Source organism: Anomalospiza imberbis, chromosome 21, assembly GCF_031753505.1.
Source record: "Anomalospiza imberbis isolate Cuckoo-Finch-1a 21T00152 chromosome 21, ASM3175350v1, whole genome shotgun sequence".
Lineage (NCBI taxonomy): Eukaryota > Metazoa > Chordata > Aves > Passeriformes > Viduidae > Anomalospiza > Anomalospiza imberbis.
In genome coordinates this window covers 1,758,106-1,785,729 of record NC_089701.1, presented here as the reverse complement: position 1 = coordinate 1,785,729, position 27,624 = coordinate 1,758,106, and the positions used below count along the sequence as shown (strand labels likewise).

General features: G+C 52.4%; 1 protein-coding gene across 2 annotated transcripts; it reads left to right on the top strand.

Annotated features, from left to right (window-relative positions):
* Positions 1-27,624, top strand: LOC137486047 (carboxyl-terminal PDZ ligand of neuronal nitric oxide synthase protein-like). Of its 2 annotated transcripts, XM_068210971.1 has the most exons (11): positions 3-337; positions 3,994-4,065; positions 21,074-21,166; positions 21,771-21,829; positions 23,261-23,369; positions 23,681-23,822; positions 24,186-24,346; positions 25,351-25,518; positions 26,194-26,371; positions 26,604-26,961; positions 27,066-27,624. In XM_068210971.1, exons 1-11 carry the CDS (start codon positions 233-235, stop codon positions 27,538-27,540), a joined length of 1,920 nt encoding a protein of 639 aa, XP_068067072.1. In that variant the 5' UTR covers positions 3-232; the 3' UTR covers positions 27,541-27,624. The 2 variants fall into 2 exon arrangements, with proteins under 2 accessions (XP_068067073.1, XP_068067072.1); XM_068210972.1 differs by lacking the exon at positions 25,351-25,518 and having other exon boundaries at positions 1-337.

Genomic DNA, 27,624 nt, shown 5'->3' with positions numbered 1-27,624 from the left:
GGCCGGGCAGGGCCGGGCGGCTCCACCGCCCCCCGCATCACATGAGGGAACTTCGGGCCAATGGCGCCGCGCCGGGGCCGGGGCCCCGCTCGCTCCCGCGGACGCTCATTCAAAACGCGGCCGGGCTCGGGCGCCCGCAGCCCCGCACGGCGCCCGGGGCTCCGCGGGGCGGGCGCTGCCGGCCGCGATGCCCGGCGGGGCCGCGGGCTGAGGCGGCCGCCCGCCCGCCGCCATGCCGGTGAAGAACCGGTACAACCTGGTGGACGATGGCTGCGACTCCCGCGTCCCGCTGCACAACGAGGAGGCCTTTCAGCACGGCATCCACTTCCAGGCCAAGGTGAGCCCCGGGCGCGCTCCCCTCCGCAGCCCCCGGGCCGGGGGCGCAGCGGGGGCCCCGCCTGCCACAGCCCCGCGCTCGGGGGCCCTGGCAGCGAACCCCCGGCGGTGTCCCCGCTTTGGCTGTTGCAGAGAGGCGGCTGCGGGTCTCTGCGGGCTCGGCGTCCCCGCGGGCTGGGCGCCGGTGCTGTCCAGCAGCCGCCGGTGTGGCCCCCAATGGCCACGGGCCGATGGCCCCGTGGCTCCAGGCCGGGCTCGCCGTGCCTCCCCCCAGCCCTGCCACGGTTATTCCTCAGCTCTGGAAGTGCCCCTGGGCCACGCTGAGGGAGTCTAAAGAAAACAGCAATCAATTATGAAAGCCTTACATTTAATTAGCACAATCAAACAGGTTCTTGCTCTTTTCCTAGCGTTTTTGCAGCTGTGTAATCCTTAGACGCTGCCTTGTGTACTGCATTTGGGAGCTGCTCTGGAATGACCCCTCTTGGCAGCACCGTGGATGCTGTCCCAGGTGCTCATCCCGGCCTGATCCAGTGCCTGTCCTGTCCTGCCACAGCTCCCTATTCCCCTGGAAACCAGCAGACTATGTGCTGCTCAAATAATAGTGCCTTACTCCGGCTGACCCCTTCCCTGCATGAAAAACTGGACAGACAAGGTCTGCAGCCTTCAGGCATCAGAAAGAAATACTGATATTGTCAGAAATTCCGTATTGATCATGAAGAACAGCCTGGCAGCACAGCAGCACTCTCAGAAAGTGACTCCATTGGAATTGGCATTCTGTAGACAGCATGGGGAATGGGTTTATAATTCAGCTGACAAGAAGAATTGCATTTTGCTGGAGCAACTCACAGGCTCCCTTCCCCTCTTTGCAGGTGGCCTAACACAGATTAGAAATGGAATTCACGCCTGCTGTCTCCTGAGCTGGAAAGAAGGGGCATATACATGCCAATAAAGCTTTGAAATATGGATTTTGTGCCTCTTGGTTTTCCTGCTGAAAGAGCTGTAAGATTTAAGCAGGATACAGGATGAATCTGAATAGACAGCTAATCATGTATTTTAAAAAATTTATCTTCCTTAGGGAAGAAAACATTTAATCTGTGATTTCTCTATTTAAATTAGCATTTGCTGTGCTGCAGACTGTGCTGAGGAGAAGAAAAATTCTTAATTTGATTTTTAAAAAGATGGAAAGCAACTGTACCTTTAACTGAGTGAAACTGGCTTTTCAGATTGACAGCTCCAGGCATCCAGAGCTGGCGAGTGGATAACACCCTGTTGGGATGTGTGGGTCTGGGATGGGGTTTGCATTACCTTAGTAACATGCTTGCTCAGTTCTGCTTTACAGTCTGTCTCTTCCAATTATGCTGCTCATTGTGGGCACATCAGTCAGCTGCAACGCTGACAATGACAAGGCTGCAGCTGGCTGCAGGTGTCTCGCACCAGGCAATCCTACTGACCACACTCGCTCTCTAATCTCCACATTCCAAACTGCCTTCCTCCCCCTATAATCTTCTGGAGGTCAGTACTGGGAGCTGCTTGTTTGGGCAGAGCTTTGTGTGCTGTTTCATAAGTTTCATGGCTCTGTGTGGCAGCACAGGTACCCAAACTCTGCAGCCACACCAGAGCAGGGAGTTTGAAAGAATCTCCCCTAGCTCAGCAGTCCCAGCTGTCCTCTTGCCCCAGTTAATTTGTCATTAGGAGCATGGCCTGTTCCCCACTGCAGCTCTGCTGCTGGCACACAAGAGGCCAGCCAGCTGCAAGGAGCTCATCTGGATTACCAGTGACTGTCCTGACAGCCAGCAGAGCAGGGAAGGAGATCTGCACACCAAAGAGGCCACAGATGACAGCAATACAGCTCTGCCCTCCCCACCAGCCCAGAGGGAAGCCCTGGCTCTGCTGCTCCCCTCCCTGCTGCCCTCAAGCTCTTGTGCTCTGAGTTTGGTTCTCCTGTGGTTTACCAAAGGCTACAGATGAACTTAACTGCTCTTAAAATGCCATTTTGCAAAGGCATTTACAGAAGCAGCAGCAAAGCCAGATGACCTTTCAGATTGCTTTTGGTGTTTATTTCAGAGCAGGAGAAAGAGCACTAAAGACTGAGCCAGGAGAGCTCATCTCTGAAAGCCCTTTTAAGCAGACATTTTACAAGATAAGACCCATTACAATCTGCAAGTAGTACAGTGGAGAAATAAATCCAGAACTGTGTCAGTAACAGCAATACCTATGGGGCTCTTCTGGGGAATTATTTTGTCTCTGCTCATATATATAATATCACCATGAATTTTTGCAGGGGCCTCCCGATTAGCTGCTCCTTTTCCTCTCCACAAGGGAACAACTTCCAAAAAACCAACAGTTTGTAACCACATGCTAAAAACCAGACACAGTTCATGAACCAAATGCTCCTGGAAGGGTCACTAAACTCTGTGAACTGCCCTCAGTCCCCACCACTAACAGCAGAGAGGGGCTGTGTTACCCTGAGGGAGCTGATGGGCCCCCAGCAGCACCAAACCCAGCAGCTGCCCTCAGCTGCCAAGGCCACTCGCAGCACAGGCTGTCATCACCCTCTCACTCAGTGACATTCTCCCTGCGCTCAGCACCGTGCCCTGGGCGTGCAGGTCTTCCCTCAGAGCTGAGCCACAGCACTTTACAGCATCAGCAGCCTTTGCTCCCCATGCGGTGGGACTGTCCAGGCCACCACATGTTTCGTGTTTTCCTCATTCCCAAGGCTGAGCTGGCAGCCCTGTGCCTCCTCCCCTCGGCAGCGCGGGCACTCCTGTGCAGCCGTGCCACGTGTGCTGTCACCGTGTGCGTCACCGGCGCCACCGGGCAGCAGCTGCCAACAGGTGCACGAGCAGGTTCTGCTTTGGCACACGAGGGGAGAGTGCAGGCAGCACAGGAGGGAGAAATGCAGCAGCAGGAAGCTGCCCGTGGGTGTTCCATGATAACCTGTGGAGCATGGGCAGTGTGCTGCCATTCCTTTCAGGAGAGCAGGCTACCAGCTCGAGGAGCTGTAGCTGCGGTGCAGGGGTAGAGGTGATGGGAACCTGCATCTGCCCTGTCTCAGACCCCAGTAAGAGACTTTGCTAGGACTGGCACAGACACTGGAATGCAGACACTCGACCCCAAGCAGTATGGTTAGGGCTGCAGCTCCTCTAAGCAGGGTTGTAGGACACAGATTTGGGTGGGTTTGGCAGGATTCTGCAGACAGCTGAGCTGGTCCAGCCAAGCAGAGACAGCAGTATCAAGAGGTAACATGGTCCAGACTGAAAAGCTAGAATCGCAAGGCTTTTCCAGGAAATGTGTTTGTTGCACATCCTGGAAGCTTTACAGCTCTTTCAATTTTGAGCAGGTATAGTAAGGAGGAACAATGGATAGACAGTCTCATCTTCAGACACACTAGATCATGACTCAATTAGCAGCAGACATTGCCCTGCAGAGCACTGGTAAAGACACATCCAGAACCTGAATGAGGTCAGAGCCTCACACCCAACCTCAGAAATCCCCAACTTGATAACATTGTCTACAGCAGATATTCCTCTCCTGTCCTGGGTCAAAGGAGTCCAAGCAAGGAGGGACTAAATAAATGAGAAATGCTGTCTGTTTTGAAGAAGCCCGCACCATGAACTTGTGCATTACTGCACAGCCATCTCATGTTGTGTCTTTCAGTACATCGGGAGCTTGGATGTCCCCAGGCCCAACAGCCGCGTGGAGATCGTGGCAGCCATGAGGAGGATCCGGGTAAGTCCAGAAGAGCTGAGCCCCACACAGAGTTAAAGCTTACACTCCCTGGAGTGACTTGGTTGCAATCTACTGTTCCACATTCCCTCCAGCCCTTCCTATCTGGAGCTCAAATCTCAGCCCAATCAGGTTTGCAACAAGCTTCTCCAGGAATTCCCAAGGCATCTTAGCATAGGCCCATCCTGTGCTCTCTGCAAAGGGATCTGTTATCAAGACTCAAATGTCTTGATAACAGCCCTCTCCTGTGCTGAGCAGCCATGGGGCTTCTCCTTGAACCTAAGAGATTTATTTAGCCTGTTTGGAATTTCGTGTGCGTGAAAAATAAGCTGGACACAATGTGCTTCACAAAAGCACTTGAGTTCATTGACAGTTCCAAATATATTGTGTAATATTTTGAAATAGCAGTGCCCTGACAGGTGTGATTGATGTAAATCCCGTCTGACTAGACTTTGTGGATTCTGCTGCTCCTAGAATAATTTGCTGCTTTCCCCATGCTCCAGTACAGTTTTACAGTTCCTGTTTCTCATCACCAAGCCTGCTCTCTTCCTGTTCTGCCCCTTTATTCTGCAGAGCAGCCTGTGAATGGTCCCCAGATTTAACTGTGATTAGCAGGGTTGGGTGGCTTACATCTGCTTCGTGTATAACCAGTTCAAGTGCATCTCCCCCGAAAGGCAGTGCAGCTGTTGTGTCTGGCTGAAGTTTTGCAGGGGTCTTAATTCTGAGGCTGTTCATATGTCTCACATCAGCTGAAGCAAGTTGGAGAATCTTCCATTTAAAGCTTTGAAGGGATTATCCTATTTCCCCCCTTCCCCCACAGTGTTTAACCATCTAATTTTCCTTTAGAATAGTGTTTTTTAAACTTACCCTGTAACTGGCTGGGGAGCTGATGTATTCATCTCCAGCCAAGCTTAGAAATGACATTCCCCTCCCTTTGCCTGCTCAGACTATTAGCACAGCTCTTGCTCAGAACACAGTTCAGCAGCAGTCTAAATTGCCTGGTTATTTATGGAACAGGTGAATATCTGTAGGAAGTAAAAGCAATAAGTGAGGACTACCAGGGCAGTTTAGGTGCTGGCGTAATTATTGGCAATTTCTCATCCCAATCAATATTTATCATCAGATTTGACACTGCACTTCTGCTGATCTATGCCACCCTTGTAAGAAAAAACAAACTGTATTTTAATATCACTTAAAATAAAGTGTCACATTCTGTTTTCACACCTGCTATTGCCACAGTGGCACCCTGCTCAGAGCCTTGGCAGTGCAATAGCATGCTTGAGTACCACAAGAAACATGTAAAAAAACCCATTCTGCATTCCTGGGTGCCGTCACTTAATCTTGTCACACAGGATTTTTAAGTAGGCATCCAGTAATCTATACTGAGTTTTTAATCTTGGAAGCCCATTCCAAAAAGGGAGGGCTTCCCTTTTCATGTGCACATTGTACAGCAGGATCTTATTCAGACACTTCCTGGCTGCTGAGCGGAAGATGCTCCTCTATTGAAGATAGTTAATTGGCACTGATCCTTAATTAGAGCATAAAGAATGAACTGGGAGGTCTTTGAAGAGAATTCTGGTGCACAGAGTACCCAACCTAGGAACTGAGGGAAGATGGGGGTTATTTATGTAGCATTCATTTGCATGCAGAGGCCTTGCCTGTACTAGAGTTTTTTCCCATGGACTCTCAGCAGCACCAGTTACAACTGGGAGGAAACAGTGGAAGAAGCCCTTGGGGGAAATGAGTATTTTGTTCCTATGTTATTGTGAGTGGCAATGCCTGTTTGCACTGCAAGAGTGAGTAAGGTCCCACAGCCCTGCCAGGTGTTGGCAGGAGCATGTCGTGGTGAAGCTTTCATCCTCTGTGCACTCCAGTGTTCCACTGGAACTCTCCACTGGAGCAGAAGAGAAAAGTCGTGCAGTACAAGCCCCAGCACAGCATTGCCTGTGCTGCTCCTGTGCCACGGGAGGAGTGGGAGCCATCCCAGCGCTGATGGAGCCGGCCCACGGCTCAGGAGGGCTCTTACTCAGCGCTGGTGCCGCTCCAGAGCGAGCAGGGAGGAGGAGGATGAGGAGTCAACAGCTCTCTTTTCCAGGCTGTGTCAGAGCTGCTTACTCTGGTTACTCATCAGCAAATTGATACAAGTGCCAAAACTGCCTTGGGGGAAAAGCGTCCAGCTGCCGAGGACTCCGGATGTCCTGAGAGGGTCCTAAGGAGAGCAGCAGCACCCGGTGATGAGTCTGCTCCTTGGCGTGTTCTGTGTTTTGTACTGGGCTCTTTTACCAGTCACACGTGAGTTATACCAGGGATTCTGGGTCAGTGGGATTGTCCATGCATTAGCAGAGCAGTGTGCCTGCAGACTTCAGGATGTGACTCCCAGAGAGCCTCAAATAACAAGTTTTAGCATCAGCCTGCTGAAATCGTGACCTGCTCTCCAGCAGTAGGTATTTGAGGTGCAGTCTCTTTTCGTAAAGCTTAAATCCATATTCTGGGCTGAATGGATGCTTGTAGAATTGCTAGCAATACTCCATTAGTCACACATTAGATCCCATTTCATAACAGACTGGAAAGCCTTGTCTCATCATGTTCTATGCTTCCACTGGAGAGAATGCAAATGCAGTAGGTAGAACAGGGAAGCTGCTGTTCTTAGCTTTCCATTATGCAGAGCTAGACAACTTTAAGTTTGCTAATCCTCGCAGTGGATTATTAGCTGCCTACAGCTGCCATGTTGTTATTATATGATCAGAGTTCAAGCTAATCTCTCTACCTCTTGCCCTGGCAGGGGAGGTGATGAAATGAGTTTGCAGCTTGGATAAATACACTGTACCCTGACAGGCACAGCAAGGGCCTGCTTAGGAGAGTCCAATTCATCTCACAGCTCCAAGCACCCCGGGCAGGTGTTCCCCCACCTCCCAGGGAGCAGCATCTGCTGCCTGCAGCTGCCCGAGGCCATCCAGGTCTGGGTGTCTGGCAGCTCCTGTGCTCCATCAGCATTCTGGTGGAGCTGGCTTCTGCTGGAGTGGATCCCCCTCCAGGTATTGGAGCCTTCTCAACACTCCAGGGAGTTTATGTACAAATCAAGATCTTTCCTCCTCACAATTCAAGCAGTAGCTAATGTGAAGATGGGTTTTGTAAAACACAAAACACTTCCTTGAAGCTGCTGAAGTTGCTTGGAAAATCTTAGCCAGGGAATGGATGGCTTCAAGTGCAGGGTTAACATCACCACACATCCTGCATGCATGCCCCAGAGCCAGCACTGACCAGAGGAGAAGGTCAGCTGTTCCCTTCCCAGAGCACCTCTACCCTCAGTCCAGCACTTGGCAGCCAGCTGAGCAGGCCTAGTGCTGCTATTTTGAGTGGGGAGCTGTACAAGGACACAGTGGGAGTAAGTGACAAAGCCTGTCATCCCCACAGACAGCCTGCTGCCAGCAATTCCCCAAGACACTCCATTTATCTACCTTCAAGGCACAGAAGCAGTTTTCCCTGGAATCCGCACTTAAGAATCTCTGAAGCCTACAAATTTCAGTTCTGTTTGGAAGGTTTAGCTTGGACCTATGCAGGTATTGACACTCAGAGAGGAGCCAGATGTTGGATTATTTAATCATTCTATAAGGGAACAGCCAGCTGGTGCTGTGCCCATCCAAACACCAGGATGAGCAAACAGGAGGCAGGCATCCAGCCTAATGTGTCTTCTGTTACCTCCACATTTCTTGGGCTTAATTTAATTGAGAAGCCATTTTCCCCAGAGGCCAGTGTGCCAGAGAAACAGAAGCATCTATAAAGCTCAGTGCAGGATGCATGAGAAATGCCTGAGCTCTCCTTGGAATCAGAACTGGGTTCTCACTTCAGCCTCCCTCTTATCCTGATCATTCTTGCTGCATCCATCTTTGAGCAGAGCCTCAGCACTTTGCAGTTTCTCCACACAGTATTTGAGTGAGGAGGTGCAATCCAGCCACACTGTAAAGTCAGACTGACTGCCAAGTATCAACTGGTGGTGTTGAAGTGTGACATGACAGCAATTTAAATCGGGATGAGTAAGTTACAGTCCTACAGCACAAACTTGTGAAGCAGAGGCAGCAGGGACAGCTGCAGGGAACCTGCCTCTGCACTCCAGAGCTCCCAGCCCCAGAGCTGGGCTGGCTCACACAACACATTGCACTTAAAGCCCTGCCAGGCTGTAAATTCCAACGGTTCAGGAGCAAATATGGGTGTGATTTATCTGCTCTTCCTACAGAAGGAGAGGAACCAGGTGGACAGATGGCAGAGGGCAGGAAGACTGCCTTCAGCCCTCTCAGTTTAATTTATTACTGCGCGACAGGTTTCAGAGGTAGAGATGTTTCATGGGCTTGTCCAGGAGATTGTTCTAGAATACAGTTCCCTCAATTTTCCCAGGCAGGCAGAAGTTCACTTAGAAAACTGCTGCATTAATTCCTCTGACATATTCTGCCTATAAGCCCTTCCTGGGTTATTATGCTCAGAGCTATGTTTTCCTGCCAGCTTCATGTTAATCTGAGCTGGAATTGTGATCAGAACTAAAACAAGAGAGAAGCTGAATTCCCAGCTGGGTTTCTTGGTGAGTCTCTGCAGCCTCTCCCTCTATAATGAAGATATTTGGTCAGCTGTAGCTGAGGCACAGACTCAAACATGGAAGTGCAGACTGCTGGAGGACTTGCCCTGGGGTACAGGCCTCTGTAGCTGCATGCCAGGAGCTGTTGTTGTTGGATGGGAGTTTGTTCTGCTGCAGTTCCTGGAGGGTTTTCCCTTTCAGCCTCTTTGGAAGAGCAACCAAATGCTCAGCTAATGATAGCCCTGGGGTGTGACAGACAACAAGCCTAGTATCTTAAAATATTTCATCAGCCTCAGACTGCTGGGCTGGACCTTTCTTTAGTTCTCAGAACACCATGCACCTTCCTTTCATTTGCAGGAGGATGCAGGAGAAGGAGATGACAGTTGTGACAAGGTTAGAGTGTGAAACACAGGCATCTCTTCCTCCTTCTCCCCCACACTAAGAAGACATTGTATTCACCCCAGAGTATGCTCCAAGAGAGCATAACTTTCTAGGGTACCTTCCCTGCATCTCTGGAGAGCCATGCAAGGGTTGTTTACCCTGCTAAGTGTTAGACACAGCCTATGGCCTCCAGGAGAAAGCTGTGGCAGCCAAACCAATATACACAAACATGTACAAGCTTGCTCTGGCACCTTCTGCAGAAGGTCTGGTGTCAGTTCTGACTCTTCTCCAAAGCAGAGGCCTAAGAAAGGCTCTGCAGCTTTACACAGGCAGTACATGATCAGCCCACGGGGCTGCTCAGCTCCAGGTCCCAGAAACACCAGTTACTCTCAGGGTCCCATCCATGAGATCAAGCATCTGAACCAGTTTAAGGTTCCTACCACACAAGATTAAGCTAATTGGGTTTACCTTTCCAGGCCCTGGCAAAATACAGCAAGTGTTTTCAGGATAGTAATTAAATGTTAATTGCAGCTAAGTTTAGCCCTAATGCCTCATTAGTTTGTTTTCCTGTTTGTTGCATCTATAGCAGAGTCTCCTGCACAGGGATGGGGATCAGCTGGGCTTCCTGGGAGGCAGGAGTCCCACCATGTGCTCTGAGGGTCTCTGAGCCTTGCCAGAAAGTTCTTACTTGGCAGGCAGCACTGAAACCACCACATTCAATGCACAGCCCTACTGCAAAGCATTCTACTGCTCCACACTGCAAATGGCCCCCAGGTTTGTTCCCACAGTCTCTTTCCTGGTCTTTAGGAAGATAAAGCATGACAGGGATGTCACCTTACCTTAAGGGAAGACAGACATGTTATGGGTCTTACCTGCATGCAGCACAGGATGCTGAAGGAGCTGAGCCCTCTGGCAGAATGTTTGGCAAGAATCCATTTCTCCAGGCAGAACAAGTGGCTTCAGTGTGAGACTGCAGGAGCTGCAACCTCCCAGGCACTGCTCCTCACCCTGCTCCCATCCTGCCACTGAGTTCTGCAGCCTCTCCCCCTTCCTAGTCTGCCCTGCAGCACCAATTAGCCAAAACACCAGGTGGGACAAGATCTCCCTGAGATCCCCTGCCATGGAGGCCCCAGGAAGGGTGGGTCATGCAGGTGCAGCTCCTTAGGCCTCTCTCCATGTGTTCTCTGGTCACCTTGACAGGCTCTGGTGTGCTCCATGCACATGCTGCTTTTCCAGTCTTACAAAAGAGAAATTAAAATGTGGAAGCTGGCTTTCTAGAAAAATTGAGGCTGCCTTGTCTCAGACAAACCCAAGCTTGTTTTACGCATTTTCTGCTGTTGGTATTATCTTAAAACAAAGGGAAGAAGCTCTTAATGAGCTGTTTCTGCAGTGGCATCATGCACAGTGTTTCTAGGCAGCATTGTGTGACTGTGGTGGAGAACTGACTATGCTCTGTGCATCTTGAGTGGGAGGAGAGGAAAAAACACCTCTGAGATTACACAGGAATCCAACCTTCTGCTCACTGCTTGGGGGGTCTCACCGTACAATAGAGCTGCCCCACTGACTTAGAAACTCCTGCAGATTTCCATCCTGCTCATCTCCAACCCTAAATCACCTCTGGACTTCCTGCCACAGAATAATTAGTTACCTTCTGCCACTTAACCTCTGAGCTGAAACGAGTGGGACTGGTCAAGCTGTGAATACAGGCCACTGTGCCAGAAGACAGCTGAGGGCATTTGTGGTGGCCACGTTTCATGACCCAGTTTTTGAGGAGTGGCCGGTGTCCAGAGATGCTTCAGCTCCTCCACCCTGTTCAGAGTGCACGGTGCAGGGTTGGTAACAGATGGGTGGAGGGATCAGTCAGTGAAATGTGTCTTCTCCAGGCAACGGTGACCTTTAGTGCCTTCCTCAGAGCCCTCAGAACTTCATGGCTTCTCCAGCGAGGGGATGGGACCAGTCAGGCACATTAATTCTGTTTTGCATAAGAGTCATGGTGGATTGGAGTTTAGTTGAAGGCTAATAAAAGCAGCATTTAAATGGATAAAAGCTAAATTAAAATGTTAGTGCTAAATAGAACAAGACAGAGCTTTTTGTCTGATGCTGAATCTTGGCAATGAAGCAGGTACCTTTTAATTGTAAAATAAAGTGGCTTTAACAGTATTATCATTATATTACTGAAGCATTTAATTTCACTAGCTAAAATATCACCATATGAGATCTCTGCAAAGCTTTTATCTAGTTTGAAATAAAGAGACTTTTCCACCAATTATGTTACTGGTTGTAGAGTATTACAGAGATGAAATATAATGGCTTTCAAATTACATTCTGGTGAAGAACACTCAGCCATGACTCAAAGCTGCTTCTTTGTTGGTGCCTGAAAAAATGTAATTGAGAAGGTAACCAGAGTGCAGAGAGCACATCGGATTGGCTTGGTAACAAGGAGCTGCCTAAATCTGAGTGACAGCTTCAGGGGCACAGGGCTGGGGCTGCCCCTGGCGTGGAGCAGAGACCCTCCCTGCACAGCCAATACAAGTGCAGGGGTGGATTTCCACCAGGGCAGGGTGATGTGTGTCAGGAACAAAACAGAATAGCCCATGAAGATACAAACACTTAAATCTGTTCCATGAGTCTCTCTCTGTGCAGGGAAAAATCTGAAAAAAAAATCATCCTGAGGTTACAGTGTAATCCTCATGCTTTGATGAGCCTCTGTGGTTCTCAGGTTGAGCCTGTGCTGGACACAGGAGGAGGCAGCCAGGGCACAGCAGTGGGTGCCCCTGTAGATGTTGTCTTGATTTTGTCACATGCAAGGGCCCTTTGTACTTCACTGATCAGTGTTCTGAGGAGAGGGACCCTGAGGGACTGTGACCACAAAGCCAAATCCAGCCCAGTAAAATAAGATTTGCTAACAATAGCTCGGTTCTACGCTTGCTTTCTTCAATCTGCTTTTGCTCTGTAGTAAATGAGGCCTGAAGGCAGACAGAATCCGTGCTACTTTACATAGTACTTTGACAAGCTACTTCATGTTTTGACCAAATAACAGTGTGGTAAATCTAAAGCATAAAAGTCTTGAATGGCTCCCTGGAAGGAAGGATGCTTTGATGAGGGAGCAGGGATTTTTTAAAGGCATTATGGAATGGTTTTCTTTCTTTCCTTCAGCAGTGATTAGACATTATTTAAATGTCTTTTCCCTGGACCAGATGGGTTATTTGGACTAATTGGCAGCTGCCTGACAGCTTTCAGGACACCTGAGTCACTTCCCACTTCCTCCATCCTTCTGTCACTGCTGCTGCAGAGATCCTGCCTGGCTGGATCTGCTGGAGGGCAGGATGTGGCCCTGTGCATTGAAGGAGCATCCCAGGCCAGGGCCCCACATCATCCTGTTCCCTGCACAGCCACCAAACCCTCTGAGTTCCAGGCTCTTCTTCCTAAAAATCAAATTCTTTTTGTCAGATGAAGAAGAGCAGAGGGACATGTTCAGGCCAGGTGCAGCGTGGTGGAGGATGAGGCAGTCACAGCTGCTTCAGGAGGGTGTAAGGCACACGGGTACTCTTCAGGCTCGAATGCCACCTGGAGTGTCCTTCACCTGCTGCAGAGCCACACATGGCTCACGGAGCACTCAAGGGTCAGTGATCCCACAGCACCATGGACCTGCTCAGCCCTGCTGCAGCCTGTGCTCCCGCTGTTAATGATTACAGGGCATAAACTTCCATCCCAGGCACATTTTCCTATTTTCATGTTGTTGCCGCCCAGGGCAGTGCTGGTCTCCTGCTCTCTCGCTTCCTTGAATCCCGGCTGGTGGCAGGAGCTGTGAGCTGGGGCAGGGGACCGTGTCTGGGGTAAATCACTGACCTGTGTGTGAGCAGTGCAGAATGCATTGATGTCCACAGCTTCAGACCTCCTGCTGACACCACTGCAAGCCCAGGGACACGGCACTGCGGGGAGAGAGGAGCCTGTGATGTTCTGGTACAGTTTTGGTGACAAGACCTCAGTGACAATGAATACTGAGAGCATAAAATCCTCTTTTTCCATAATTTCCATATCTAAACCCAGGCTTTTCTCTCATCATGATTCACTAATCTCAGTAACTCCCCTGAGGCTAATAGAGTCCTTGAACTGCTTAATATTCTGGAGTTTTGGAAATGACACAATTAGACTTGAATTTTCATTCTCTTACAGTAGCAGTCTTGTTTTCAAATTTGAGTGAAGTTTCATGGACAATTTGAGGAGAACCCAGAGACTTCCCTTTAAATTTAGGAGCTGCAGTTTTATTAGCACTCAGTAATTTCTAACCAAGGCCCACTTGGAGAGAAGCAGCGTGGGAGCTGTGCCGTGCCTGGCCCCGCTCAGGGCTGCACATCTGGGTAATACTCATCCTTTCAGTGCAGCACCTGGAGGTCACCTATAAGTCACTGGGTTTTCTGTAAGAAATGTTTGCTCAAGTGGAACTGCTGGAGATCGATAGTATTAAGAGCTCCAAAGAAAAAGTCTCCTTGCCTGGCAATAAAGCAGATTATTTCTGTCCCTGAGTGTCTCAAACCAGTCCATGGCAAGGCTGTTTAGGGCACTGAGGTGTAGAAAGGATCAGCTGCACCCAGGGCTTGAGCTAACAAAGAGCTCTTTGCCCTGGAGGAGAACAAAGATGGATTGCACCTAGCAAAGGAGTCCTGAAGCCTGGTCTGCACACAGCAGCACACTCAGCATCCCCCCACTGTCATTCTGGTCTAGTTTGTAATCAAGTGCTGGTTCTGAATGCAAATGGAATCAAGCCCTCGTTCTAGCTTGGATTCTGCTTGCTTCAAAGAAAAAGGTGCCAAGTCCAGCTTCCTGACTCGGCTGTGGATATGCAAAGGAAATGCTAATTTCCTTAGTAGGTAGCTAGGAGAAATGGCAAGACAGAGCTGGAGGACAGCACCCGAGATGCATATGGGGTGTGATAGCAAGTCTGGAAGCCAGGAGATGTTCCCTCCCTGCAGCATTTACACAGAGCAGGTGTTAGTCATGCAGATGTAGCTTCTCCAGATTCCCAACAGCAAACTAGATTGCTCCTTCTCCTTTGGATAGGTATCCACCCTGGGAGGACATGCTGAGCACCCTGAGGTCGCCAAGGCTTTCAGGAGGAGGCTGCAGAGCAGCACAGTGCTGGAAATGGAGAACCCCAGCAGGTCACACCCGGCCCTGTTGGAAGCCAGGGCTGGCTTGACTTGGCTATCAGGCTGAACGCGTGGGCACTTCTCTGCCTCTTCCTCTGAGCCTCCCCTGCCTGCCCCAGGTCTCAGGAGCACTGACAGTCCCTCTCCATCCCTGCACTCAGAGTGTGGCTCCCAGCCTGCTCTGGCTGCCTTTCCCTCTGGATTGCCATCCCCCTTCCCTTGGACTCCCTGCACTAAAATAGCATCCTTACATAAACACAAAGTCTTGCATTATTTAGAAGCCTAAAATCCCAGTACCTGCCTTTGTCAGAGCCTGTACATGGCAGTGGGATTAGGTTTTCTCCCCATCTCTGTGCTGTGCCAGTGAGTCCCTGCCAGGATCCTCATTAAGCCCCTGCCCCACACTCTGCAGTGGCGAGCCCTGCCTGGCTCCCATGGCCACAAACTGCTCTGAACAATGTTCTGCTCTCCTGAAGAGCAGCATCACAAACACACCTCTGAAAAGCCACAGAAGAACAAAATTGGCCTGATATTCTCTCTCCAAACAAGCAATAAACACCTCCTTGCAGAGACAGAGCAAAGCAGCCCTGTTAATCACCCCTGCCCCATCTCCCCCCTCCTGCTTCTGAGGACACCAGCTCCTCTTTTCCCTCTCTGCACAGCCTAGCCAAAATACCAAGAAGTGAGCCAGGAGCATCTCCCCTGCCATGGCCTGTCAGGCTCATGGAGAGGGGTGGGTAGGGACTGAAAGTGCAACAGGAATTTTGGAGCAGGCAGCAGAAATCCTCAGTTGCCTCCTCTCCTGTCTGTACAAGCAGTGTCTGGTGGCCTGGCCCTGCCAGCGAGGTGCTGGGTAGCTGTCACTTGGCAGGGGCTGGCTGTAACCAGAACAACTGAATGAATGAAGTGGAAAATGAATATCCTTGCTTTGTGAGTGAGAAACAGACATAGAAAATACTCTGTTACCTTCCCACAGCCATGCAGGGGGCCGGGGGCTTTTTCATGGAGCTCTCAGCTTGCTGCAGAGTCCTGGCTCCTGCTCTTCAGAGCTTTGTTGTGTGAACCTTGATGGACGAGGTTTAAAGCAATCCAATCTCCTAACTTGCCTCTTGTCCTACATACCAGACTGGAGGGCAGCTAGGATATGAAACATGCACTAAACCAGGCCCTTCTCTGCAGGGCCTTGTGACACAGATGTTTGTAAGGAAATACGGAATTACTTGAAGATATTGCAGTGCTTAATTGCAGTTTCACTTCTCAGGGTTATTTCAGGTGAATCTGACCTGCTTCTAATGAAATTGGCACTTTTTATCTGCAGTAACTTAGCAGCTTTTTCAGGTAGGGACATTTTCATGCTCCTGTTGGGGTGGGGTCCCGAGACACTACTTCATTACTGATGCTAATTAATCATCCAAGGCACTGCAGATGGAAAAGGTAATTTGTTTCCTCCTGCAAAGTGAATAGAGGTAGGGAGGAAAATAAGACCCAGCTTCCCCATGAGCTGGGCTTGGCCTGCCCTGGCAAGACAAGAACTGAAGGGCCGTGTGTGGGAAAGCTCCCTATTAAACCTGGGGACAGCAGGGAGCTCCTGGAAGTGACAGACACACAATGGGGCTTTTGTCAGAGAGGCACCAAAGGCCAGATGATGTCACCTTGTGCTGGGCTGTGAGGCTGCTTGTGCCTCTCAGGATGGAGCTCGGCAGTATTGCACTATCTCTTCCACGGGGAGGAGGCAATGAAAAGGCTGCTTTTGTCCCACCCTTTCCTAAAAGCAGGCGAAGAAGCTTTGTTCTAGGACAAGAGATTAGGTTTTTCAGAGGTGGAAAAGACTAAATAAAGGGCCACTGCTAGCCCTGGGCTCCCACCAGCTCCCATCACCTGCAGAAGCCCTGCTCACCCCCGTGAGTGTAACTCTGCTTTTTCCTCCACATCCTTTTGACTGGCACAGAGAAATACCTGAACTGCAGCCACATCCTTTGCCATGTCACCTAAAGGTGGAAAGAATGAGTTATCCTTAAGGGCTGTCTGAGACTTCAGCAGTCTGGGACCTCCCAAGGATAAGATCTGTTGAAAATGAGGAGAAGGGGGATGAAGAGGAAGGCTCCTGTATTACCATGTCCATCAGAATGCTCTGAAGCTGGATTCCTCAGGTGTCAAAGGAGACCTGGACAAAACACAGCTCTTTCTCCTTCTCCCTCTTGCATGATCATCCTCCAGCTGCTGCAGCCAGGGCAGCAACCTCACTGCCCCTGCCCAAGGTCAGCCAGGGATCCTTTGGGATGGACTGGGGCCACATTTCCTTGCTGCCCTTCCAGGGACTCCCAGAAACCCAGCAGGCCCGTGATAGCTTGGGGAGCAGTCTGCAGCATCTACAGAGAGCTTGCTGGATGGTGGAAGGAGCTCATTTAAATGAGAAAAAAAGACTTTGAGTACGCTGCCAGCATTCTCCTTGCCTATTGTACTCCCTTTTCGGTTTCTGCTTTCCAGTGAGCAGTTTTATGTTTCCAAGGATCATAAATTCTCATTTTTCCACTGGGCAGGAGGTGCACTCCTGGTCTCCGCTGCTTCCTGCGTCGCTTTTGTGTCCGTGTTGCCCAGCTACTGCAGCACAGCCCCAGGCTATGCCCGGCCCGGCAGCCCTGGGGCTCACAGCGCTCCACGGGCACATGCTGCCCAAGGGCACAAAGGGAAGGCGCTTTCCAGACAGAGCCACAGCGAGGGCTGCGCTGACCGGCCGGCAGTGACCTCAGGAAGGTGGGATGGGATGCTGAAGGGGGGATCAGAGGCTGGACAGCAAGCAGCCTGTGGTCTGCGGGTGTGGGAGTGGACGCTGCTCGTTTGTCAGCTCCAGGGCAGCGCTCGGCTGAGCCCCAGTGGCTGGGAGAACTCTGGAGTTTTCCAGAGCATCAGTTCCAAGGGCAGCACTGCAAGCATGGGTACTTCAAACAGAAGCCGAGATAACACCCTGTCCTCACCCCGTGTAGGTCGGCTGGTTTGAAATTAATTACATTTCTGAGCTGGAAATACTTGGATTCATCATGGCTTTAAATCCTAAAATGGGACTTGTATAGTACCAGAGACTGCACAGGGAAGGGAAGGGAAGGGAAGGGAAGGGAAGGGAAGGGAAGGGAAGGGAAGGGAAGGGAAGGGAAGGGAAGGGAAGGGAGCCTCCCCCCCGGTGGGATGCAGCCCTGTGCCAGTGGGAGCAGGACTGGGGGTCCTGCTGGGGTGGCGCTGCCCGGAGCCGGTCAGTCCAGGGGCAGAGCTGAGCTCATTCCCACCTCCTCATTGCCATGCTCCCTGTGTCCGTCTGGAAGGCGAGGCTGGGAAGGGGCTGGGACAGGCTATTGTTGGGGGTTGTTTATGGACACATAGATCCTGCAGCCTGCCAGGCCGGGATGGGCCGAGGGGAGGCCAAGGGGAGGCCAGGGCAGGACAGCAGGCTGAGGGCTGGCTGGAGAATTTACAGCCACAGGAAGAAGTCGCTGGTTTCCAAGCCCGTGGCATCTTCCTATGGGCATGCAAATAAGTCCACACCCAGCTGTGAGTGGGGGCATTGACATACTCCAGCTACAAAAACCTGCAGAGCCTCTGCCTTGATTTCCCTTAATACAACTTAAAACACCATTTGAACCATGGCCAGAAGCATGTTCCGGCCGTGGTGCTTCTTGTTAATGAAGAAGATCCATTTTTTGGAAGCAGAGACTGCCTCCAAGACCTGCAAACTCTCTATTTTATGACAGTTTTCATTTGCATAATGAAGGCCCTGATACTTTCAGTAATTAATCACATTAAGAATTGCTTCCTTGAATAACTGTATTCATGCAGGTTGTTCCTAGTGCTGGAAACTGCATATGATTTCCAATGTGCATTAGCCCAAGTTTCATCAGCAGATGGAAGCTGGTAACTGCATGTGTAATTTATATCTGCTTGGGTGGAATTATCCAATGAAATATGCATCACACAGCACCATTAACATTTCTAGTCATACAGTCTTTAGCTCATGGGTAAGTTAATATTTCATGCCAGCAGTGTGTGGGACCGTATGAAAGGCAAAGTCTTGAACACAGGGATTTAAGAGCAGAAGTGGAAAGTATTCCAGGTCAAACACAGCAGAATTAATGACACTGCTAAAATAAATGAAATTAATTACCCTTGTTTGACCTGCATTTTATTATAAAATGTCCCATCTTGTCTCCATAGTTAAAAAAGCTGCCAGGCTGCTGTATTGCCACTTGTAGGGGCAACTCCAGATCCTTTAGCATCCAGAAAGCTTTTCCCCATAGGACAGCACAAACAACAGGAGAGTAACGATTGAATGGTGGAAGGCAGCAGAGAGAAATGTTGCAGTGTGGGTTTGGATTTGTTGGTAACCTTGACAAATCTGGGGGGGGAAAATCCCATCAATTCAATAGAATAGAAGAAAATCAGTGACTAGTCTGTGCTGTGACAGCAGTGACAGGTCAGTCTGGAGCCTCGTGCCAGGATAAAGGTTGGGTTATGCGTGAACATTCTACAGGAGAAAGTCAGATGTCTCAGAGTGCCTTTTCCCATGTGCTTTCCTGTCCTTATATAAATCCTAGTTCATTAAAATACTGATTCCTGCTTGATAGGAAGTAATTAAATGACTGAAGCTGTGTTCCACCTGGCTCTTCTGTGGAGAGATGGAGAGAGAGTCCAAGCTGAGCTGGTGCAATGTGAGCGTGGGGCTCTGCCCTCCTCTTGGGACATGGTGTTCTCACCCAGCTGATGCTCCTGCTTCCTGTGCTGGGACATGGGACATCCTACAGCTTCTGCTGCTTGAGGGGTTTCACCCTTTAGAAAAGATTTGAGGGGACAATGAGTTTTAACTGTTTTCAGGCCAAGCTGGTTGAGGCCATGGCTGGGCTGTGCGTTGGCCGTGAGCTCCAGCAGGGATGCAGCAGTGGCCATGGGCTCCATGGAGAGGGAAGGGCCAACAAACTTCTTCCTCACTGAGGCTGCTGTGGCCACATCCAGCTTGTGGTGCTGCACAGCTCTGCCTGGAGCTGAAGCCCTGTACAGGGCCGGGCTGGGGTGGTGCTGTGTGGGAGCTGGCTGGAGTTCCCTGGGTTTAGAGTCTTGCCATCACTCCTGGCAGCACCCACAGATTCACTGCTGCTGCTCCTGATTGTTCCTTTCTGTCCAAGAGAGAAAGAAAAAGCATCTTTGCAAAATCCAGGCTTGGACTTTGCTTAAAGCCTTTGAGTAAAGAGCCTTGTTTGAATGTAATTGCACCCCTGTTGCTACAATGGGAAAATACACTGTATTGCTCTTTCTTGGAAAGCACAGCTAGTATTTTCCCAGCCATTTGTGTATAAAGAAAGATAAACAGCTCTTTAGCGGGCAGAACAGTCTATCCCGGGTTTATTGACATTCATGGAGCAGACAAGGACAAACAGTTTGGTGAGCACAGGGGAGGGGGAGCAGCTGGGCTGGGGGGACTGGGCATGAGGGGTAGAGGGTGGGGAAGCCCTCTCAGGTGCTGAGCCCGGCGAGTCCATCTGCCTGACCCCAGACCCGCAGGCGCTGCTGCATCCCCGTGGGCCCCCGGCAGCCTGCAGGATGCACTCACCACCTCACCCTTCCTCTCACTCCTCCCCATAAATAAAAAACGGGTATAGCTAATTTAGTTCCAGCTTCACACGCAATAGCGCCATAGATAGATTTTAAAAGAGCTTGTCTGAAAGTAATAATTCATGGGGAGATCAAAAGGCTGTGGTTTAATCCGGGGTCTGTCTGGTACCATAAACCTTGCAGAGTGCTAAGAATTCAATGAGCAGCATCAAAAGCCTGATAAAAATGAAAGCCACCCAATTTTCTGTCTGTGAAGCTGGCGTGGCTCACACTGGGTGCTGAGGAGTGGGAAAGATGTGGATCTTCTCTGCAGAGCTGGGGTGACAGAGCCACACACAGTCCTCCAACTTCAGCATCCCAAAAGAGGTGCCTGGACTCCATTAACATCTCGCTTGCACCCTACATTCCCCAACTGTAGAAAGAAATCAGAGTTCTAATTAGATGTCTAATTACATGGCCTAGGTAGATTTCAGGCTGCTAGGCATTGCCTTTTCCTCCACATCCACGAATCAGAGTCTGCATTGATTCACCAAAGCAACGTGACAAAGTGGTGCATTTCAAACAGGGACTGCAAGAAATATCGAGTATCAAAATGCTGTGTTTGGAAGCTAAAAATGGTGCTTCAAATGGGGGCAGGAAGGATGAGTGCTGTAAACAAAGGTCTCCAGAGTAGAAGGGCTCTGCCATGCTTCTAACTGTCAGCTAAAGCAACATTTAAAAGCCAGTGTTTAATTTTTAACACAAATGGAGGTGAGCTCAGGCTGCAGACACCTGCAGGGTTTTTCTCCAGAGATCCTGATCCCACAGAGGTTAATGTGATTATGCAAATGACTGAGGTATAATTGTGTTACTGCCGCCCATCTGGCCCTCCCTGCAGCTCCTGAGTGATTTTGTATTCCCCGTGCAGCACAGTGCTGACACACAAGGGCACCAGAGATGTCACTGCGTGGTGTTTGCTGCAGGTGCCACCTCCCCATCAGACCTCTGGAGCAGAGTCCTGCTGGACCAGGCATGGCCAATGCATGGGGAAAGCTCTTCCCAGATCCCCATTAACAGTCTGGATGTAGTCCAGAGGATTAAATTCCACTTATCCTTTCCCAAGGGGTGCTCCTGACAGAGCCAGGATCCTGCCTGGCATCCCAGCTACTGCACCAAATCCTTCCCAAAACGTTTTTTTCTCAGCAGAATAAAACAAATTCCCACCTCCCTCAGTTGGGATTAAACCAAAACCTGACATTTTCCTGTCAGACACTGACTACCACACACTGTCCCAGGTACCCCCTGTACTCTGTTAAACTTGGCTTTTTCTTCCCCCCAGTACGAATTCAAAGCCAAGAACATTAAGAAGAAGAAGGTGAGCATCATCGTGTCCGTGGACGGGGTGAAGGTGATCCTGCGCAAGAAGCAGAAGGTGAGGCTGCTCCAGCCCAGGGATAGTCACTCTGCTAACCAAAGCTGGCCTTTTCTTAAAAAACACCCAGGATTTGCACAAGAAAACACTCCAGTTTCCATCCAACTAATAGCAAAACCTTGCTGGAAAGAGAGTGGGAATATTACACTGTGGGAAGAGGATTTTTTTTCTATCAGAAAAACTTATCTCTCAGGGGACGCATTTCTTCTTGCTAATACAAGAAAGCTTTTTCCAGGTTTCCTGGTCTGAGCACCCCTCACTTCTTTGCCCAACTGTCCTTTCCACCAAATCACTGAATCCAGATCTCCTAAGCCCCAGCTCCAAGGATTCTTCCCCAAAGCATGTAACTCTTCTGCATATTTGATGTCATAAATTAATCTTAGGGACCATTTTCAGCCCTGAAGGCTGTGATCAGATATGATAAACGATCAAAAAAAAATCTATTTTTATCTGAGATACTGTTGAAACAGCTGTGGCTCATCTAGTCACACTGCAGCCTGGATTGGGGCTTGGGACAAAAGCACTGTTCCCCAGGTTTCCTGCCCTTCAGCTTGGTGGAGTTTCACTTTCACCTGATTTACTGTAATTTTGTCTCTGCTTACAGAGAAAGGAGTGGACCTGGGACGAGAGTAAGATGGTGGTGATGCACGATCCCGTGTACAGGTACGTGGCAGGGGATTCAACCAGGGAGGGCCAGTCAGCCCTGGGGGATCAGTGCCCTTCCTCCCACCTGCTGAGACCCCTCCACCGAGGCTTTCCAAAGGAGCATCTAAAATTAACGAGGGTACAAAGTTACTGCTGCTGGAGAATCCTTTTCATACATTTGGGAGAGCGAGATGGACTGATCTTGCTTTGAAGCTGGCTCTGCTTTGAACAGGGTTAGACTGGGTGACCCTGGAGATGCTTCAACCTGGATTACTCTCTGATTCTGCCTCTGAAGACAGGCTTCCCATGGTTTTCCTTCAGTGCATGGCTCTCCCTGTGCTTCTGAAGCACAGCCTTACTCTAAGGTGTAAGTGCTCACTGGGAATTAACCCTTACAGACATGGCAAGAAAGCACTGACTTTCCATAGCACCTTCCATGGGATATGGAGGTATTCCAGAGACCACAAGCCCCACCCAGAGGTTTACACTGAGCATAAACCTGGTGCCTCAGGAGCTCCTGGGGATGGGAAGCAACCCCAGTGATGGTGCATGGCCTGAGGACGGGTTAAAAGCACAGGGTGCTCCAGGCTGTTGGATCTGCAAAGTGAATCATTGTACCACGAGCCCACAGCCCCGAGAACTGAGATCCCCAACAATGATTTTTGGGATCAGAGCCCTTAATGAGGACATAAGGGACACAGGATGTGCTGATGCTTTATCTGTGCCCGCTTCTCACCTCTGGCTTTCTTTAAAGATTACTACAACATGTAGTAGTAGTAACTGCTCTAACTGCAAGTTCAACACCCAAAAAATTCCAGTGACAGAAAGAGCAGAAGAAAAAAAACATTTCAAGAATCCCTTTGGTTTCTTCTCTATTCAGAGCTGAGCTCACTTGTCACATTTTCACCTAATTAAATCAAACATATATAAAAATCTTCAGAATGGTTTTGCAGTACAAGGAGGAGAGTCAGCCTGAGCGGCAGAGACAGGAATCCTCAGAGTGCACTCAGCATCCCTGGGAGAGGCTTTTGTGCTGTGCCACCTGCCCACTGCCGAGGAGGGACCCTCTGGGTCCCCAGGGCAGGGCAGTCACCACCATGCAGGCAGTTCTGCCTCGCTGCAGCCTGGGCAGGGGTTAATTGCTGAGGCTAAAAATAGCCACTCGCTTTCCAAGACTATAGATTTTTTCGCTTTCCCACAGGATCTTTAAAAAGCTTTTGCCTACTTCAGAAACCAGAAGGTTTTCCATCAAGCCTGAAACGCTCTCTAAATCCATCACCTCCTGCCTTGAAAATTGCAGGAGGGGCCATGCACCAGCACTGCCTCGTTCCTCCAATCCTGGGGGCTGCAAACCAGCCCATCCTGGGGACACACGGGAGCAGAGGTGGTCTGGAGGGCAGAGACTCCCCACGGTGTTGAATTAATTCCCTTTGTCTCTCTCCCACCTAGAATTTTCTACGTCTCTCATGACTCGCAAGACCTGAAAATATTCAGTTACATCGCAAGGGATGGCGCAAACAACTCCTTCAGGTGCAACGTCTTCAAATCCAAGAAGAAGGTAGGATGCTCCTGGGGATGCACCCACATCACTGCGGGATCAGAGGGTGCAGATCCCCAGGGAGAGACCGAGGCAGCGCCGGTGCTGGGTGTCCCCAAAACAACGTGCCTGGTGCTCGTCCCCTCCTGCCCAGCGGCGCATTCCACACAGGGAGAGGAGCACCCAGATCCAGAGTGGGGAACCGGGGGGCGCTGCTGGAGCAGCCAGCACAGGAGGAGAGGCGGCAGTGCGGGGTGGGAAGCAGGGGAGGCTGGCGGTTCCCCCGCCGGGGTGGCGGTGGCAGCGTGGCTGAGCTGCGGCTTGCCCCGCAGAGCCAGGCCATGCGCGTGGTGCGCACCGTGGGACAGGCCTTCGAGGTGTGCCACAAGCTGAGCCTGCAGCACGCCCTGCAGAACGCCGACGGGCAGGCCGACGGCGCCAGCGACAAATCGGCCGAGGAGCAGCCGCTGGAAGGTGACTCGCCGCTCCCTAAGGCAGCGGTGCGGGGATGCTTTGGGGTGGGGACACGCCAGGTGGCAACTCCTTCACGGGCGAGAGCTTTGGGCCCCTTCGGATGGGGAATCTGCCCTGCCTGCCCGCTCCTACTGAGCGCTGGGGAGGGGCAGGCTGAGCCCCTCGTTCAGCAAGCTGAGTCTGCAGCCCCTCGGCCAAGCCATTCCCTCTCTCCTGCCCTTCACAGCATGCTGAGACTTGGAGCAAGTCCTGGCCATTGTCCCTCAGCTTCCCCCAGCTCCCAGCCCTGCACGGGGCCCCCGCTCTGTCTGGGACCCTGGCAGGGAAGGGAGGCTCAGATTCATGTGTCCATCTTGTTTGAAGTTCACCAGATAAAGGGCTCCAAGATCACGGATGTGGACGAGGTTGGCATCGATACTGGTGGCATCTGTGTGTCCGAGAGGGGACCCAGAGAGCTGCCAGGTGCTAGGGGAGACCTCAGCATGCTGAAACCTGGGCAAGCCTCAAAGGAAAAGAACGGCCAGGTAATGGGGGGTGGGCTGGAGAACAGTTCATGTGCTCTGCTGCTGCTGAGGGTCACTGCTCGGGGTCACTGTATCATGGCTTGATTTGGAGGTGCTTTCATGGAGACCCCATTGCAGCCCTCCCTCCTGGCTCCCTGCTCAGCTCCCAGTTCACCCGCTGTGAGGCCGTGTCCAGTGCTGGGGTGGGGGTTGAGGCGAAAGGCAGGGGTGGGGGCTGTGGCGCATGGCTGAGCAGGCTTCTCACCCCACCTGGGCTGGATTTCCGTGCCCTCAGTGCTGCTCTGCAGCAGTTGCTTGTCCGACTGCCCTGGCAGTGATCCCTGGCACCCCTCGTGCTCCAGGCCCAGGGAGCAATGTCCCCAGGAGGCCCAGCCCTGGCAGCGCAGGCACCCGCGGCACGTTCAGCTCGAGCAGCAGTTCCACCTTAATGAATGGGTGCTCCGCAGACTCTGGGAGCACTTCCCGGAGGCCTGAATGGCATCACTTCAGCTCACACAACAGAAACGCTCACAGGGCCCGCCTGGAAACAGCTGCAGTGACAGGCACTCCCCGAATCCATGGGATTCGTTTGCGTGCCTGGAAAGGCCGGGCTTTCCTGCCTTCCTTCTGGCACTACCCAAGCAGGGGAGGGCAGCAGCAGGAAGGGCAGTGGTCGCAGGCGCTGGCAAATGCTCCAGGCACCAGGACACCGCCCAGCCTGGGCAGCTGCAGCTCGGAAAGGTGTGGAGTGTTTGGGTCACTCCCTGCTGTCTCCTTCCTGGGAGCCCTGGGGACCCGCCCTCCCCAGACACAGCCAAGGCAGCTCTGCCAGCTCTCTGGAACGCTGTCCTGGGGATCCCACAGATGTGCAGAGCTGACAGCCCAGGGCTGCCCCTCACCACGCCCTGGGTGCCCCAAGCACAGGGGCTCCTCTGCTGCGCTGGGGTCAGCGCCGTGGGGAACCAAAACCCAAATCCCAGCCCGAGCCAGTCAATCCGCTCACCTGCCCATTTCTTTGTGCTCAGGATGCTGAAAACTGCTCCCTCCACCTGGCCAGCTCCCAGCAGCTGCTCAGCCCGAGCAGCCCCTGCTCCTCGGCCTCCATCACCCCGCTGGCCTCCCAGCACTGCCTCCAGCTGCTCCAGCAGCAGCTCCTCCAGCAGCAGCAGCAGACGCAGGTGGCTGTGGCCCAGGTACACGTCCTGCCCTCCCTTCAGGCGGCACCAGCCCTTCTCCTCCCCGTGGGCCAGCGTCCAGCCGGGCTAGGCCGTCGGCGGGGCAGGTGGGAGCGGGCCGGGGCCCTCGCAGCAGTGCTGGCAGCATTCCCGGTCACACAGCTCTCAGCAGAGTTTGCAGCATCGCTTGCAGCCCAGCTCGCAGCATTGCTTTTAGTGCCACGTGCAGCATCGCTTGCAGCACAGCTGAGCTCCCCCAGACACGGAGCTGGCTGCTGACACAGCCCCAGGCTGCTCTGGGAGCGTTGCAGGGCCCGGTAGAGCCCCCGACTCCCGTTTCATCCCATCTCATCCCGTTTTTGGAAACCATCCCACCCCCAATCCAGCATCAGAGCGGGGAGCCCGGTGCCTCCCGGCTGGGCACATCCCCTACGCGTTTCTCGTTACCAGGGGGACCGCAGGACACCGCACACACCCCCGGGAAGCCGGCGCATCCCCGCCCGCGGCTGGACCGGCTCGGGGGGACCGTTCGGGGGTGGCGCGGCGGGGCCGGCAGGGGGCGCTGTGGCGCCGCCGGTACCGGGCGCTCCCGGGGTTGCGCCTCCCGTCCCCGCATCGCCCGCTCCCGCGTCATCCCGTTGGAATCATCCCGTCCGCATGACCCTGTTCGCATCTCCCCGTCCCGTCTCGCAGGTGCAGCTGCTGAAGGACCAACTGGCGGCCGAGACAGCGGCGCGGATCGAGGCGCAGGCCCGGGTACGGCAGCTCCTGCTGACCAACCGCGACCTGCTGCAGCACGTCTCACTGCTGGTGCGGCAGCTCACAGTGCTGGAGGCCCGGGAGGAGCACCGGGATGAACATCCGCAGCCGGGTGAGGATAATGACACACTCACTGGGGTTGTTTGGGTGCTGGCATGCCCCCAGCTCCATCCCTCTGGACAATCGCTGCATTCCTTGCAGTCACAGGGAACAACTGGAGTGCTCCCAGTACCATCCCAGAAGGCTCTGGGGGTCTGGGGCATTTCTGCACCCCTCACAGTGCAGGGAAGCAGCTGGTTTGGAGATCCTCAGTTTTTCATGTGCCCCTTGTCCATCTCTCACAGCTGACCACTCCTTGCAAAACCTGTCCCTGGCCCAGTCCCTCTCCCTGAACCTGAAGAACCACTACAGCCTGGATGTCCACCTGCCGTCCACCTCCTCCCCCGCCAGCATCCTGGGCAGCCCAGTGGGCCCCGGCTCGCTGCCTTCCCTGGGCCCCAGGGACTCCTACCTCAACCTCGTCAGCCTGGACAGGGGCAGCCACCGCTGCGGCAGCAAGGAGGGGGACGAGTGTCTGGCGGTGCTGGAGGGGCAGGATGGGCTCAGCCGGCGCGTGGAGGGCTCCGAGGTCAGCGACTTCGCTCTGCCCAACGGGAGCAGCCGGCAGAAGGCGGACGACGCGGCCAGAGGGGACGAGGACAGGTAGAGTGTGCCACCTCTGTCTCCTGCCAGCTGCAGGGGGAACACCCTGAGTGCTGCAGGGACGTACTTGCCCATCACCTCCTCTCTCTGCTTTCCCTCCGCAGGCGGCAGCCGCCCATTCCCAAGCTCAACCCGCCACCACCCATCCTACGCAAAAGGTCAAGCAAGACCTCCCCAAGCCTGGAAGTGGAGGTGAAGCCCGAGAGCACTGCCCACCTGAGCCTACCCAGTGCCAGCATCTCCAGCCTCACCAGCATCACTGCCAGCTCCCTCACCCTCTTGGACCTTGAGGCAAGGACTCCTGCAAGGAGCGCTGCCTCCAGCATGGAGCCTGGCCCTGCCGGGACCTGCCAGCACACTCTGGGCAAGGACAGGACTGGAGAGAGTGGGCCAATGTCCCCCTTGGCCAGCATCCATGACCCAACAGCCGGCGAGACCCTGGCCAAGGAGTTAGTGGCCCTGGGCAGCCCCACGGACAGCTCGCTGCCCTTCTCCCCTGCAGACGACACCTGCTTGCACATCAGCTTCTCTGAAGATGAGCTGGACACTGCTGTGGGGCCCAGCAGAGTTCCCTCTTAGTGGGGCCATGGTCAGTGGTAGCTGGTGGCTGGCAGCCCCAGCAGCTCCGTCCACAACCCCACTCTGGTACTGGGGGTCCCTTTA

Coding starts and splice junctions, on each gene's coding strand:
- LOC137486047 (XM_068210971.1), top strand. CDS start 233: ATGCCGGTGAAGAACCGGTACAACCTGGTGGACGATGGCTGCGACTCC. Junction 4,066..21,073: donor CAGCCATGAGGAGGATCCGG/GTAAGTCCAGAA, acceptor TCTTCCCCCCAG/TACGAATTCAAAGCCAAGAA. Junction 23,370..23,680: donor TCTTCAAATCCAAGAAGAAG/GTAGGATGCTCC, acceptor CTTGCCCCGCAG/AGCCAGGCCATGCGCGTGGT.